Genomic DNA, 17,218 nt, shown 5'->3' on the forward strand with positions numbered 1-17,218 from the left:
CCCTCGCCAGCCTCTGAGAGCAATCTCCTCGGCTCCGAGGAAGGGATCGGGGTCAGAGCCGAAGCAGTCGGCGCCGAGAGAGAGGTGCGCTCCGAAGCCAACAGCTCCGAAGATACAACTCCCTCGGATCCGATGCTCAGCCCTCGGCCCCGAGAGCTCGGATCCGACAAGCTCAAGGGCACAGTCGGCGTAGAAGAGACCAGCGCTATCGGCGCCAATTCCCTGGGTCTGAATGGGCACGGATCCGATGACTCCGAGATCCGAAAATGAGTCGGAGAAGGAGTGATCGGGGCAAACATGGGGGCCGCGCTCCCCCCCAGAGGGGAGGGAGGCAAGAGCACCCCCATCTGCATTTGGGTCTGTAAGAACCGACGCATCATCCAATCCATATCCGCTTCGGAGATGCTTTTAGTTGACCTGGAAGAGGTAGTCGAGGTGGGCCAGGAGGGCCGCCTCGATGACCTCGAGGAAGACCAATCTTCCTCCTGTGGCTCCGGCGAGAAGCTAGGCGAACGGAGCCGAGAGGAGAAGGATCCGGAGACCCCCGAAGGAGATTTAGTTATTTTTGCTGGCGGAGCCGAGGGGTGAGACTCGGCCAGCCTTTTATGGGATCTATGTCCCTCCTTATCCTTGTGCCTCTTCTCCTTAGTTGAGGAGGCACTAGTTTCCCCAGAGCTCAAACCTGAAGTGGGAGGTTGAGTCCCAGGTTGAGTTGAGGGAACAGAGGGCACCGAGGCCGCTGAGGCAGCCGGAGCCCGAACAGGAAAGGAAGAAGAAGATGACTCCTGGGGGAGCTTTCCCGCCAGGATCAGCTTGTTCTTCCTATCCTGAAGTGCCTGGGGATTAAAGGCCGCACAGATCTGGCAGGCCTCAGAGATGGGCTGCCCCCAGGCACAAAACGCACTGAGTGTGGCCATCAGCTGGGGAAAGCTTGTGGTCACACTCAGTACATTTGGAAAAAAATGGCCTTAGGCCCTTCCGCCATGTTAAAGCACTCACACACACACCCAAACGCTAAGGGCGGAGAGGGAGTGACAAAGAAAAACTAATTAACTGTACCAGTAAAAAATTAAAAACTAACACTAAAAAGGGGTAGATGGTTTACTACCACACGCACACGATTTTGAAAACTTTTTGGTGAAAAAAGAAACGATCTCACCCAGCCAGGAGCTCTTCAAAAGTAAAGCTTCTTCAGCCGCGGCAAAAAACGATCTGGGGTAATGTGGTTGGTAGCAGGGGATTATGGGTAGGGGGAGGAGCTAGGAGCTCGGATCTTGGAGCTTGGTAAGCTGCCGGCTCGGATCCGAAGTTGGATCCGATACCCACAGGTTGCAGAGCAAATGAAGTAACTACTTCAGATCTTCAATTAACTAAAACCAATGAGAATACATTCTCTACATTTAAAACAACTAATAAATATCATTTTAAAGTGTTTTTAATATATTTAAACACTGTCAATTCAGTTCACATTTACATAAGAAAAAGATTTATAATATGGTGCTTAACATTGTATTCATACATGAATATTCATACTATACAAGGATGGGTAAATGAAAATAAGGTGGGGTGTATTTTAATAATGGGATTTTTTAACATATTTATTGGTTGTTTTAAATGTAGAGAATGTATTCTCATTGATTTTAGTTAACTGAAGTTAATACAAATATGAGAAATACATGGTTGTACTGGTCATCTGATGAAGTCTAATTTAACAGGACGAAAACACATTGTTACAAGCTAAGGCATTTATGTTCAACTGTTTTTTTGTGTTCGTTTTTTGGTGGCTTGAATAAAACTTTAAACCGATTGGTTGTGGATCTCCGTTCCGTTGCTCAGCACATTTTCTTTGGATTATTAGTCTTATTTGGTGCTGTTCTAATTGTTTTCCTGGACAGTATTAATGTTACAGTGGAAGGCTACTTAGTGGTTACTGGTTGCAAAGGTAAATTTGATTGTGCTACGAGTAGCACAGTTTGACAACCTGTATAGCACATACCATATTCTATTTAAAAAAAAAAAACACAAAGAGATCCCTCTGTACTACGATATAAGAGCATGCATATGGCATAAGAAAAAAAGATACAACAAAAGTATTATGTAGGCATTCTTTAGATTGCTCCAAGTTTACTTAGCTTTTTTTTTTTTTTTTTTTATTCTTGGGAGGATTTATAGCTTTGAGAGAGGTAGTTGCTGGGAAGAGGGGCTAGAATATAGAGAGCTGCATTGGCAGCTAAAGCTAAATGCATCAAAGCCACCGGGTTGGAATAATTTTATACCTATTACTAGTATATTACAAAAAAGGGCATCAAAAACTAATTCAATGCACTTACAGACAATATATGTTTTTAAGAACACTAGTTAGAAAACATTTTCGGAACACACTGAATAGCTCTTCCTATTTTTAAAAGGACTACTTAATGTTCACATAATTGTTTACAGATTTGGTTTAAGTAGTAAAATGGCTAGGGGAAATGTGTCACATAATTATTTACTGTTATTAATTAACAGGAAGCAATTTTGTATGTTTTAGTTCTGAAGTTGTTCTTATAAAAATGATTGAGAAAGAAAGTGTTGAACTCATATTAAAAGTATTTGGTAAAGCACGCTTGTTCGGCATCCATGTGGCATTTATTTTTAATTTAATTTGTATGCAAGTGGAATTTTCAACTGATCTTGGGGAGCACTGTATGTTCTTATGCGTAATCTTGCAAAGGGCAGCATGACCATGATGGCCCGATCCTGCACAAGGTGAACTGGGCAGCTGCTGAAGATCCAGTGCTGGCTGGGTGCCCAACAAACATTAAAAATCTGTCTTGTCTCACTCGCATCCCACTCCCATCTCTACTCTCACCCATCTCCCAACAAAATTTCCTTCCTGCGGCTCTGCTCTCTCAGGGGCTGATCAATTAAGCAAACGTGACAGCTTCCACATGGTAAAGCAAGCCTTTAAGCCATGTGAAGTGCAGTATTTGCTTTTTGTGGTTTTGTCACAATGTTTCTTTGCTGCCATAAAAGCACTCGTTTTTCTCTGAGGTTTTTTAACAGCATACTGCACTACAGCTATAAGAAATGCAGTACTTGCTTTCAGTGATTCTGATATGATGCTGTTGCTGCCATTAGTACTACTCTAAGCACTTACGCTCTCTGAAGCACTCTCACTTCTCTGAAATTTTTTTAGATGTACACTGCTGTATTTTCTGCTTTAAGTGACTTTGCTACTACTGTAAGCACTCTTTGCTTGCTTTCTGTGATCTTAGTGGGTATTTCTGGCCGTTAAGTACGACTGTAAACACTCACTTCAAAATGCCATATGACTTCCTTTCCATGATGTTACTACTGTAAGTACTTGTCACTTTATTTCTGTGTTATCGCAGTAGTTTGTGGGCTCCACATTACTGCTACCATGCCATTACTTGCTGCTGGTTTTGACAAGAAGTTTGTGTGTGTGCATGTGTGTCTTGCCAAGGGCAGTGATAAAGGGAATGGATTCCTATGGACTTAAGGTGGTTTCTAATGCCAGGCACTTAGTTTTCATAATTACTCTTGACAGACAAAAATGTAAACTCTTCAGGGACAATCCAAGAGCTGTCTGGTTAAATGATTTGCTCAGACAACCCAGGAACACTATCTGATTACATGACCTGCTCAGGTAACCCAGAAGCATTGTTTTTTTTTTTTTTTTTAAGTGTCTTGCTCAAACTATAAGCACTTTCTAGTCAAGTGACTTGCTCAGACAACCAAAAAAACACTTTTAAGTAGAAAAATCTTCAAGGTACACCACCACAAGCTTGCACTGTGTCAATAGCAATAAAAACACTCTTTAGTCGAAGAAAAACAATAAAAGTGTTAGAAAACATGAAATTCCCAGTTGAGATCTACTTTGTTCTACCGCTTTGGGACGAGAAACATTGTCTGGTTAAGTGACTTGCTCAGGCAAACTTGGAGTACTGTCTGGGTAAGTGACTTGCTCAGACAACCCAGGAACACTATCTGGTCATTTGACCTGCTCAGGTAACCCAGAAGCATTATCCTTTTTTTTATGTGTCTTGCTCAGACAAACTATAAGCACTGTCTAGTTAAGTAACTTGCTCAGACAACCAAGAAGCATTACATGGTTAAGTGACTTGCTCAGGTAAACTAGGAGTACTGTCTGGGTAAGTGACGTGCTCAGGTAAACTAGAAGTACTGTCTGGGTAAGTGACTTGCGCGGGTAAACTAGGAGTACTGTCTGGGTAAGTGATGTGCTCAGGTAAACTAAGAGTACTGTCTGGATAAGTGACTTGCGTGAGTAAACTAGGAGTACTGTCTGGGTAAGTGACTTGCTCAGGTAAACTAGGAGTACTGTCTGGGTAAGTGACTTGCGCAGGTAAACTAGGAGTACTGTCTGGGTAAGTGACTTGCTCAGGTAAACTAGCAGTACTGTCTGGGTAACTGACTTGTGCGGGTAAACTAGGAGTACTGTCTGGGTAAGTGACTTGCGCGGGTAAACTAGGAGTACTGTCTGGGTAAGTGACTTGCTCGGGTAAACTAGGAGTACTGTCTGGGTAAGTGACTTGCTCAGGTAAACTAGGAGTGCTGTCTGGGTAAGCGACTTGCGCGGGTAAACTAGGAGTACTGTCTGGGTAAGTGACTTGCGCGGGTAAACTAGGAGGACTGTCTGGGTAAGTGACTTGCGCGGGTAAACTAGGAGGACTGTCTGGGTAAGTGACTTGCTCAGATAAAGTAGGAGTACTGTCTGGGTAAGTGACTTGGTCAGAGTCACACAGCAGACAAAGACTGAAAGAGCCAAACCCTAGATCCTTGACTAGAAGAAACAGCTTAAAAATTTGGGGCCTTAATCCTCTTCGCCAGCTGCTTGACCCTTGTTAACTTCTTCATTTTAGAATATGTTACTCAGGATAAGAGACTATTTTTTTTAGAAAATGCATATTGATGAAATATCTGTTGCTCTGTTAACTTAAGTGAATTAGAGCAGTCTGCTTCTTATCTGACTCCAGTTTTGAAGAACATCTCTGCTTTTGTCTCATATTTATGTCCTGTCCCACTTTACTTTTTTTCTTGTAAATCACTGAAGACCACAGTATTAAGTTTCATAGTTTATATTGTTCAGAAAATACATGCCCACACAACACTCCATGTTCTGTTAACTTTTTTAAGTGAAGTACAGTTCATAGATTAATACTAACTAACTGCCCCTGTGGGCCATTTTAAACCTATATCTGCCACTTAAAGCTCTGAGCTATTAGCACTGCTTCCTATAGTCAAAAAAGTACAGAATCTGAATCCTTCCCATTTTCATATGACTAATGCGTGACTTTGAGCAAGTCCTCCTGGCTTTCTTCTGGGGAAGGAACACTGTTTACCAGGTATATCCACTAGACAGATGCATAAAATAATACTTACAAAAAAATTCCCATTTTGAGCCTTTGTCCCACTATTATTTTTGTCTTTCTCCAGAATTCTTCAGCAAAGAAATTGAGAGGTATTTTTGTCTGTTACTTGAAAAAATCTGTGGCTTTCTTGTAAATTACTACGGACTACAATGACTAAACAGAGACAGCCAAGTACACTTCAGTTTGTTTCCTTCAGAAAATCCTTGCTAATGCAAAATCTGTTACTCTAGCAGCAATCTTCGATATCTGGCAGTTGGCACAGAGGACTAAAACTCTGACTTATTAATGAATTGTTTCCAGTTTCAAGGGTACAGAGTTTGAATCCTTCCACCTTCTTTTGCCTACTGGGTAAATGATCAACGTTCCTGGAAAGAGCAACCAGGAACGTGGAGTGGGCTACTAAATGGTCTCCTGAACTGGATGCCTTTTATCTACCTAGGAATGTACTGCTTTCTATGTATATGAGAAAAATAAATAAAATTTGTTCCTACTTTCTTTCTGTGAACAACTGTGCAAAGGCAGCTGCATTTTCAGGGTTTAGGGGTGCTTGGAAGTTTGCTAAACTGTTGCTTAATATGATGTAGTCAGCCTTGCAATAGTTTTTAAATGTTCCAAGGTTAGCTGGTATCCTAGGCTTAATAGCTATTTCTAAAGAGACGGCTTTGTGGTCCGACCTGACCAATAAGGATTTTATACTAGGGGGATTGCATCATTCCCCAGTGTTTGTGAGAACCAGATCAAATATATTTGCCCCCCAGTTTGTGAGAGCTTGATCAAGGACATTTGCTCCCCCCTGATGGCCATGTAGACTAGCTGTTTAAGGATGTTTGTGGTGAGAGTCCAGAAATCTCTGGGCCTGCATGTTTGAGGTCATTCATGATTCCCAGTTACTGTTGAAGTAGATAAAGTCACCTATGAACATTCAGTTGGGTTGAATGGGGAGTGTCTCTAATACATTCAAGTATGTGGTAATGCCACCTCTTACAGCTTGCAATGATATGATACTAGACTATCTATGGTACGTTGGACGTGGAGAAGTTCAAGTTTGTCATACTACTTGATAGCCTTGAGGTGTGGGTATATCTGACATATATTGAGACTCTTCCACCTTTAAATTCTACTTGTGCAGCAGCTGGTCTACATGTCTGTAAGGCATTACAACCTTGCACTGCCAGGGTGCCCTCTGTAACTTTAATCATTATGCCAACCCCCAACATGGATTAATATGTTTATCTCACAGACACATGGTTTGATTCTCACCTTTGAAGGGAAACTAGCTCAGCTTAAAATGGCTTACAAGGGCAGACAGAAGTCTTGGTAACTGCAAAGATGTCTACATTCTCCCAGATGAGCAGAATTTGCAGGGAGGGGAGTTTCTAGTTTAGACTGCTACCATTGAGCAATAACACCTTAAAAGTATGTTGAGTTGGCTTAGCTATGTCGGTTGGTCAGGCTGGCACTGCCTAAAAAGGCACTATGCGGCAGATAAGGTTTTAGCCACAAAAATTTAAAGGAGAACAGCAATCGTAGAGAGGCTCTTTTTCTGGGTTGTGGTCTGTTTTTTGTTTCTGCTAGTCAGCACCAACATTTCAATGACGAGTCCTTTTTTTGACACTTTTATTGTAACTGAAAGGCTAAACTAACATATGTAAGATTTTTTCTAGTATTAACACCAAACTGCTATCACTTCAAGCTTTTTTCTTACCATGCTCGAAATAACTAATGAAAAAATATAAAAACAACGTGGTTAAAAATATACCGGCTCATTTGGGGGTTACCAAACAGCATGAAATATGGTAAGTAACAGAATAAATAACCAAAATGAATCTTAATGGGGCATAAGCGTTTCCTTCAAGAACTAGGTATACCTAAGCTTGCAGGCATGCAGGAGAATCATAAAAACAAGCATCAGATGCCCCTGTAATTCTTGAAGTCAAACGTTAATTAACCATATAAACTTTAACAGAACAACTTGCATGTGTTTGCATTTGTATCTTTTATGCTACTTCACAGGGAAGGCTGTACCTGCATTAGTACAATAATTTAAAAAGACTCCGTTACTTTAAATGTATATATATATATATATATATATATATATATATATATATATAGATGTATATATGTATGTGTGTGTGTATTTATATAGATATATATATATATATATATATATATATAGATGTATATGTGTATATGTGTGTGTGTGTGTGTGTGTGTATATATATATATATATATATATATACATATATATATATATATATATATATATATATGTACGTGTGTGTGTGTGTATATATATACATGTGTATATATATATATATATATATATATATATATATATAAATATATATATATATATATATACATATATATATATATATATATATATATATATATATATATATATATATATATGTATATATATAGATGTAAAACCACATGGGATTCCAGCATGTCAAAATACTCCTCACAAACTGGTGAAAAGCAATAAACTTCAGCATTCATATCTGGAAACAGAAGTCGAAGAAGAGGACATATCAAATACAAAAAATACTGTACTGCAAACAAGCCTCACCTGTTCCAGCTTCCAGTGAAATTCTGACGGTTTGTAGGTATCTGCCTCAGACGGATCTTGTCGGAACAGAAAAACCAGTCGGCAGTTATGTACATACAGAGAATAATGGTGCCGATTCATTGCTGTTGAGAACACAAAGGAACACAAGTCAGTACTTAAGAGTTACTTTTTGCTATACCTAAAATGTACCTTACTAGAATTACCTCTGAAGACTTTTGTAATGTCTACATGTTTCTGTTAAGTTTTGAAACTTATTCTATTCAGCAAGTCAGTTGTTACCTAGACAGGCATAACAGGCAGGGGCTGTTTCTTCAGATGAAATCCAGGGAACTGTAAGAAGTTGTACAGTAAGTACATTAAACTCAGAAACAATGAGCAAATAGATGAAATTCAATAACGTCATAAAAAATGACTCGAGAGCACATCAAATAGTCACATTAAAGATGGGAACTAAACAACATGGAAAGGAACAACAAAAAAGAATGTCAGAATGAAATGACAGCTAGGCTGATACAATGTACAGGAGGAAAAAGGTTACCACATGTGGCTGGAACCAGTGAAGTTAAGCAGCACCTTTTTTTTTTGGGGGGGGGGGGTACGACAATGACAATCCTGAATAATCTAGGTATAAAGCCTAGAAAAGTCAAAATACAAGCACAACTTCCATTAGGCGTTGGTCTTATAGAAGGAACTAGACAGTTTTCTGAAAATGATAGCTGAGTGAGATCTTAAAGGGCAAAATGAGAGCAGACACCCCCAAAAGTGGGCATGGAGTATTTGCAGGTGGGTCTGTAGTACCTGTTAAAAAAACAGCAAATGGAAAATGAATGAAAGGTAAAACACGCCTTATAGGAATTCACTTTCAATAGAACGAGAATGTCAAATTATTAGAATGGAACCAGAGATAGTTATGGTTACTAATTATGTAATAAGCAATATAGGGATTTCCAGCAGAATTTCTTTTTTTTTTTATTACTTTTGGGAGAAGTTTTACTTCTGTCTGTTTAATGTGTGTTAATGGCTGAATGGAAATGAATACGGGAAGAAGATGATGTTTTTACTAGAGACTATTTCCAGTTTGGACAAGTTTTACACTGCATCCCTATCTGAAGTTTAAAAATGGTCTTCAAGAGAAGGTCTTATCAAAACTGTGTGATGTATAATATTTTAATACATTTCCACTGAACTGAGCAAGCAAAGTGTAGAGCCTCTCAAATGTAAAAATCACTATTTTTGAATGGTTTGGGTCTACACACACACACACACACACACACACACACACACACACACACACACCACAAACACACACTCGAGCCACAAACTGCAGGATGGTACAGTTGTGCAGTCCACAAAAAAACTACACAACAGTCAGAGAGAAGTGGTTTCAACAGGTTTCAACACTGTTGCTCTTTAAGCTCTATTTAAAAAAGTTGGAACTGTATTTGACATAAAAAATAGCAAAACAGAAATAGTTTATGCTTAACAGTGTGTTTAAACAACATCAGGACATCTCTGCATTAGCATCTTTGATAAACCAAATCAAGGAGAAGAAGAAGAAACTTGAGACTCTAAATCTCAAGGAACTTGCCAAAAACAGAGACCCAAGAGATAATGCTAAAATGTAGGCAATCTGGTGAAAATGTGGAGGACAAATTGCAGAAGTTGCTGATTCCCTCAGTCATGCAGACCCCTAGCATACCTTAGTGCAAACAGAGAAGAACACTGCCCCAGGAACAACCTACAATGAGAGAAGAGGAGGAGCCCACCCTAGAAGAAGTAAGAACAGCACGAAGAAAAATGAAGTCAGGAAAAGCAGCAGGCTCAGATGAGGTCACAGCAGATGTGATAAAGATGCTGGGTGAGATGAGGGAGAAATGGCTCCTGAGGGTAATCATAGCAGTGTGAAGAGAAAGCCGTATCCCAGATGACTGCAGAATAAGGCATACTCATGCCTGTGTATAAAAACAAAGCAGACATCCACTGTGGGCAGTACAGAGGCATCAAACTCCTATCACATTGCATGAAAGTTCTGGAGAGGGTGATTGATAAACGGATACGCAGACTCGAAGAATATAAGATGGGAAATGAGCAATTTGGATTCAGATCAGGATGCAGCACAACTGACCCAATGTTTGCAGCGAGACAGACAGTTCAGAAGAAGCTACAGATGAGGAAAGAGTCCAACTGGGCATTCCTAGACTTGGAGAAACATATGGCAAGGTCCCAAAGAAGCTGATCTGGAAAGTACTGCAGTGGTTCGAAGTCCCACAAACATTGGTAGAATTAGTTCAGGCTATGTACAAGGACCCAATGTCTCAAGTACGAACAGTGTTTGGCCTCACAGAGGGGTTCTCAGCAGGAGTGGGTGTATGCCAGGGTTCAGCTCTGAGCCCACTGCTGTTCATACTGGTGATGGACTACATTAGCAAACAGGTTGGCGAGGACAGATCAACAAAGTTGCTGTATGCAGATGATGTGGCATTACAGGCAGACTCTGATCAAGAACTCCAGCAAAGTATAGGGCAATGGAAAGCAAAAAGTACAGTTGTGTACACTTACCATAAATGTAGATGTTCGAGTGTATTCACTGTTGCAGTCATCACATTTGAGTTATCTGCCTACAGGTAGCCCTCAGTCGGCCTGAATACCAGAGTCTTCGGATTTCTGCGTCGAATGCTGTCGCTTCTTCCTTGACGTCAGAGGTATAAAACATGCAGCCAACGCCATTACATCAGTTTGTCTTGCCCCAGATGTCAGGTGCCCCCATAACAGGAAGCAATTAAATGGTACACAAGAAAAAATAGACATACCAACCATAAGGAGAGGTAGAGCCAAGAGAAGTCAGGGGGTTGGAGGGTGGGTAACCAGGACTGCAACAGTGAATACACTCGAACATCTACATTTACGGTAAGTGTACACAACTGTACTATGTTCTTCGTGTTTCACTGTTGCAGTCATCACATTTGGGTTGATTCCCAAAGCTAAGGAAGGGGGGAGGAGGAAGTTAAACAGCATTAAGGGCAGCTATTAATCCCTGCATGACTGCAGGTGCAAATCCAGCTCTGGATTTAGAAAAGATAGGCAAGTGGTAATGCTTGGTGAAGGTATGTACAGAGCTCCAGGTAGCAGCTTCTAGGATGTTCCTGGTAGGGACCCCTCTGAGACATGTCACAGAGGTAGATGCAGCCCTGGTTGAATGTGATCTTATCCCCTGTGGGGTAGGTTTCCCATGGTGCTTGTAGCAGAAATGAATGCAATGGGCTTATCCATTTGGAAATGGATTACTTTGAAATGGTCTTCCCCTCTGCCCCTGCAGCAAAGTGAACTAGCAGCTGCTCAGATTTTCTGGTAGGCTTAGTCCTGTCCAAATATAATCTAAGTTGTCTGTGCATGTCCAGAGAGTGCAGTATTCGTTCCCCTTTGTTTTGCGGATTAGGGAAAAAAGTAGGAAAATGAATGGACTGATTTAGGGCCACAGAAGACCCCACCTTGGGCATAAAATAAGTCAGTTTAGTCCTGAGGGAAACCCTGTCTGCATGGAAGATGAAGGGTTCCACTGTCATGAGGGCCTGTAATTCAGACACTCTTCTTGCTGAAGTGATGGCTAGAAGGAAAGCTGTTTTCCAAGAAAGGAATTTCTACTCAGCTGTAGCCGCTGGTTCAAAGGGTGGAAGAGTGAGCTTTTCCAATACAAAGTTAAGGACCCAGGCTGGAGTGGGAGCTCTCCTGGGGGGGGGGGTCTTAAATTTTTGGCCCCTCTTAAGGAATTGCTTTAGCAAGGGGTGAGAATAAAGGGGAGGCTCTGTATTATAATGTGCTGAAATAGCAAAGGCATACATTTTAATTGACGAGAAGGATAGGCCCCTGTGGAGCATTTCTGTCTAGTACTGCAGAATCTGAGGTAAGCTGGGCACCGTTGTGCCCATCCCTGAGCCAGGCACCATGAACAGTATCGGTTCCACTTTTCAGCATAGGATTTTCCAGTACTAGGCCTTCTTGCCTCCAGAATGACATCCAGTACCTGCTTACTGAGGGCTGCTAAGAGAGAGCTCAAGGAATTAGCCAGGCTGCAAGGTTCAGGGTTTGAAGCTGATGGTGCAAAATCGGGCCCGCCTGCTGGGACATCAGGGAAGGGGTCTGAGGCAGGTGCCATGGTTGTAGCAGTGCCAAACTGCACAAGAGGGGGTACAAGTGCTGTCGTGGCCAGTCTGGTGCAATCAGTATTGTCCTTGGCTTGTCCTGTTTGATCTTTAGTAGAACCTTCGAGATGAGAGGCAGAGGGGGAAAGGCATAAACGGAGAGGCTTTCCTACGTAAAGGACAGGGCAGACACTTTCCAAGCTTGGCTGTGGGGAATTCTTGTGCAGAATTTGTTCAACTGGTAGTTCTGAGGGAAGGCAAACAGGTCTATCTCTGGAGTCCCCCTTTTGTTCTTCAAGAGGTTGAATATTTTGGCATCTAGTTTCCATTCGTGTGGGTCCATGATATTTCTGCTTAAGTCGACTGACAGTGAATTTAGTATGCCTGGCAGGAAATGAGCTTGCAGATGTCTTGGTAACTCAAGGCTGTGTTCCACAGAGGCATGGCTAGTCTGCAGAGAGGGTACGAGTGGGTTCCCACCTGCCAGTTTATGTACCACATAACTGTGGTGTTGTCTGTCTTTACCAACAGTTGTCCTAGAAGAATATGGTCTTTGAAGGCTGTTAGAGCATTCTGTACAGCTAACATGTCTTTTTGATTAATATGCAGGTGCATCTATCTCAGTTCCCATTTGCCCCGAATGCACTGCCCTGTGAGCCCCCCATGCATAGTCTGATGCGTCTGTTAGGGTTTGGGCAGCAGGGGGTAGAGTGAAAGGGAGTCCCTTGTTGTGGTAGCAGGCCTCTGCCCACCAAAGGAACTCTGTCTTGATACAAAGAATGATAGAAATCATTGTTTCCAGGTCCTGAGAATGTTGACACCATAGGCTTTTAGGTACCACTGGAGTTTCCTGATATGCAGTCTTGCATATGGAATTAGCAGAATGCAAGAGGCCATGAACACCAGGGCTTGCAGTATTTTCCTTGCAGACAGCTGGGGTTTTGTGGCCAATAGTTTGAAGTAGGTTGCGAAGTAAACGTATTTCTCTGGAGTGAGGAATGTCATCTGGGAAGTTCTGGTCAAGCTTGCTCCCAGGAATACAATCTGTTGGCAGGCTACTAGGTGAGATCTCTTTTCGTTGATGGTGTACCCCAGTAAGGTTAGAAGTTTCTTTACGAATGCCAGGTGTTGAAATAGCAAGTCCTGGCTTTCTGCCTGAATCAGACAATCGTCCAAATATAGGTAAATTTTAATATTTCTCGGTCTGCAAAATGCAATGGCTGGAGCTAGACACTTTGTGAATACCTTGGGCGCAGTAGTTAAGCCAAAGGGAAGTGCAGAGAACTGACAGCGCATGGAGCCTGCCCTGAAACGTAGGTATTTCCTGCAAGATTCCCTTACTGGGATGTGCAAGTAAGCTTCCGTTAAGTCTAGGGTTACCAGCCAGGCATCCTTGGCTAGCATGGGAAGAAGCTGTTGCAGAGTTAGCATTTTGAATTTTGGAACTACCAGAAAGGTGTTGAAAATAGAGAGGTCCAGGATAGGATGCCAGGAGTTGTCTTTTCTGGGTACCAGAAAAAGTCTTGAATAAAAGCCTAGTCCCCTTTGTTCTGCTGGGACAGGCTGAATAGCCCTGATATTGAGGAGAGACAGAACCTGCTGTTGGGCCTCTGCCCACTGATTTGAGGGTAGGTCTGGCCAACTATTTGGTGTTGGTAGGGTGTTGAAGTGGAATCTGTATCCTTGGGAAACTATGTTCATAAGTTGATACTAGGCTATCTGTCCTAGGGCATTTATAAGCCTAGCCAGAGTATGTTTGGCTTTCGCCATCCTTTTAGATTAGTTGACTGTGCCTCTGTATAGTAGGTCACAGCAGGTAGCCCTTTTAAGGTTTCTTTACTGTACCTCTGTCAAGCAGCGACACAGAAGAGATCCCAGGGGGTAAACATACGATCTTCCCATCCATTCGTCAAGATTTCTCTTGAAGAGGGTCAGTGAGGGGCTCTGCCTGACATGGATTGGGATTTTGCTGCAGAGTGAGGGGAGCCTCTGGGATATGAATCTGTCCCTCCAGCTTGTCCTATTTATTTCTGTGCTGAGGTTCAGGTCCCTGGAGCATGTAGCTCTAAGGGATTTAGATTTCCTGAGGTGAAGCATGTCCATTAATTCTGGGTTGGACATGGCTTTATACGTCAGACACAGATCGCCTCTGAGTAGGCGGTACACAACTGAGTAGAGCTGGAGTTTCTTTAGCCGAACTGCATAGGGCATCTGTTTGAGCCCCTTGATCCTCTTGCTGAGATATTTTCGGGTCTTTCCAGTTGCTGAAGGTGTCAGGTAAGGTACATCCCAAACGGGGCATTGTACTCAATTATGGGCCTGATAAATGATGAGTAGAGGGGCACAATGACCTCTCTTGATCTAGATGTGAACCCTTTCATGATAAGGTGGGCTATATAGGTCTTTCTAACCATTTTGGCAACGTGATTGTCAAAGGAGAGATTGCTATCTACTTGGGTCCCCAAGTCCCTAATTACTTCTTCCGTACTTAATGGATTACCACCTATGTGGTAATTTGTGGGCAATTTGTTTTTTCCAAAGGGGATGACTATGCACTTTTTGGCATTTAGCTTTAGGCCATGGCTCTGGCACCAGTTATCCATCTCTGAGAGACCCTTTTGGAGGATGCTTGTGTCAGTCGGAGAATCGATTATAGCACCCAATTTGCAGTCATCTGCGAACTTGGTCAGCCATAGTCCACCCATGTTAGCCTGTACCTCGGAGAAATATATACCGAACAAGTGAGGTCCCAGGAGTGAGCCTTGTGGGACACCACTTGTAACTGGTTTAGAGTCTGACATGGCACCTGCTATTCTGACCATGTGGGTTCTATCCCTGAGCCAGTTTGCAACCCATCTTGTGACACAGGGGTTGATATTTAAGCTGGTGAGCTTATTTATGATGCCCGAGTGGGGTATTGTGTCAAAGGCCTTTGCGAGGTCCAGGTAGGCTGTGTGGACTACCTTCCCTTCATCTATGGCTTTGGTAACTGTTTCAAAGAAGTCGACCAGGTTCAAGAGGCAAGATCTGCCCTTAACGAAGCCGAATTGGGTAGGATCCAGTGTCTGGAGGTTCCCAATGTCTTTGTTTATGATTTCCATGATGATACGTTCAATAGCTTTGCAAACCAGGCTAGTCAGTCTTATAGGGCGATAGTTTCCGGGGTCTGTTGTGGCACCACCTTTGTGGAGTGGGACCACTGTTGCTGTACGCCATTCCTTGGGAACATATCCTGTAGTAAGGCTGAGATTGAACAGTGACTTTATATGAGGGTTTAGTTCTTCTTGGAGCTTGTTTAAGACGCAGCCCAGGACACCGTCTGGTCCCACTGATGCTGTGTTTTTAGCTTTGGAGAGGGCAGCTCTCACCTGTGCATCTGTGATCTCAGGAAGGCTACACTCTGTTGTGATAGACATTTGCTCTTTTGGGGAGGAAGGGGTGGAGAAGGTTGCACTGAACCTTTCTGCCAATGTCTGTGGGTTCAGTGAATTTTTTGTCATTTTGCACTAACTCAGAGCATATCTGGGATTTGTCTCCCATGTTTTTGACATAACTAAAGAAGGCCTTGTGATTATCTTTAGTGTCTTGTGCAATTTTTCTTTCAAAGCGGCCTTAGAAGATTTTATGAGGGATCGTAGTTTCTTGCTATTACTGATCAGTGACACCTTCCCTTTTTGGGATTTTGCTCTGTCATGTAGTAGCTTTCTCCTTCTGTTGTATAGCTTATTTATGACCGGGGTCCACCAGACAGGTCCCCTGCCTTTGGAGGACTGAGTCTTGGTTTTATTTGGGATAGCATGCTCCATGCATTCCTGTAGGTGTCCATAGAATGCTTTTGTAAAGGATTCTGCATTTTGGGCTGTATTGTCCACTGACCCGGGAGCTTTGAAGGATTCCACCTCAGTTTTGAGAAATGTGAAGTTTGCTTTTGAGAAGTTCTTCACTGTGGTTTCCTTGGCTAGGGGTGTGGACGGAATATGGATGTCCAGTGAGATTTGTTTATGGTCTGATCTTAACAATGAGGGGTATACCTCTGGTGTGGATCATAGAGACCCCATGTTGGTGATGACCAGATCCAGAATGTTTTCCCCTCTTGTGGGAATGGTGACCAGTTGTTCCATAGCATTTGAGTTTATAAATTCTAGGAACCGTTGGGCGAGGGTGTTTGGGCTTGAGTAGTTTTCCCAATCGATGTTTGGGTAGTTGAAGTCACCCAATATAATAGTGTTTGGAGAGACCTTCATATTCTCCAGTGATGTCAGGAAAGCCAAGTGAGGTTCCTGTGCTTGGGAGGGTGGTCTGTAGCAGGCTACAAACTGGAAGGCAGTTTTGCCCACTGTTAGTTGCACATGGATGGTCTCCGAAGCTTCGTGCAGTGCCACTAGCCTGGAGGTGTGGGTATCTTTGATAAATATGGATACTCCCCCTCCTTTTTTGGTTTGGTCTGAGTTTTGGGGCCGGAAAGCATGGTATGAAATATAGCCTGGTAGTGCTGGGGTGCTCTCGGGAGCCTTGAACCAGGTTTCTGTTACTGCACAGATATCGATATTCTCCATACTGAGGAGAGTCTTGAGTGTGTGCATCTTGAGGTTTAGACTTCTGGCGTTGAGCAGCATTACCCTTAGTTTTTTTTTTTTTTCTTTGTGTTGTCTATGGGGGTGGGTTTGTCTTTTGAGCCTTGCCTAAAAAAGGCACTATGGGGGAGGCAAGAGCCTTAGCCAGCATTCGAAAACCCAGGGGTGACAGGTGCAAGCCGTCCCTAGCGAAGCAACGTGGCTTGTCGAGCATGTCATCCCAGGCTGACAGACACTGGATCCCCTTTGAATGACACCAATACTTTAGCCAATTGTTAAAATTGATAATTTTGTCTTTATACTGTGGCATAATTCTTGGTGAGGGTAAGATGCTACTCAAGGTCAGGGTCATACCGGCCTGGGCTACATGATCAAAGAGCTCTTGTACGTCTTTTTTCATGTAGTCCAGGGAGGTACATCTCAGGTCATTCACACCCGCATGGACAATGACGGAGTCATACTTGTACTTGCTTTGGAGTGACCAGAGTGCTTGTGTTATGTGGCGGATCCTGGCACCCGACAGGCAGCTTACAGTGACCT

The 17,218-nt window shown here is 42.7% G+C and overlaps 1 protein-coding gene across 1 annotated transcript in view; it reads right to left on the minus strand.

Moving 5' to 3' along the window:
* CLSTN1 (calsyntenin 1) overlaps positions 1–17,218 on the minus strand; it is a gene marked incomplete in the record, with an annotated part of 1,072,885 nt that overhangs the window by 572,898 nt on the left and 482,769 nt on the right. The window contains 1 exon segment of the mRNA XM_044063129.1: positions 7,966–8,087. Within this exon segment, the coding sequence (XP_043919064.1) occupies positions 7,966–8,087 (122 nt within the window).

Source organism: Protopterus annectens, chromosome 2.part1 (assembly GCF_019279795.1).
Source record: "Protopterus annectens isolate FY-2018-M chromosome 2.part1, PAN1.0, whole genome shotgun sequence".
In the NCBI taxonomy this organism is placed as follows: Eukaryota; Metazoa; Chordata; order Ceratodontiformes; family Protopteridae; genus Protopterus; species Protopterus annectens.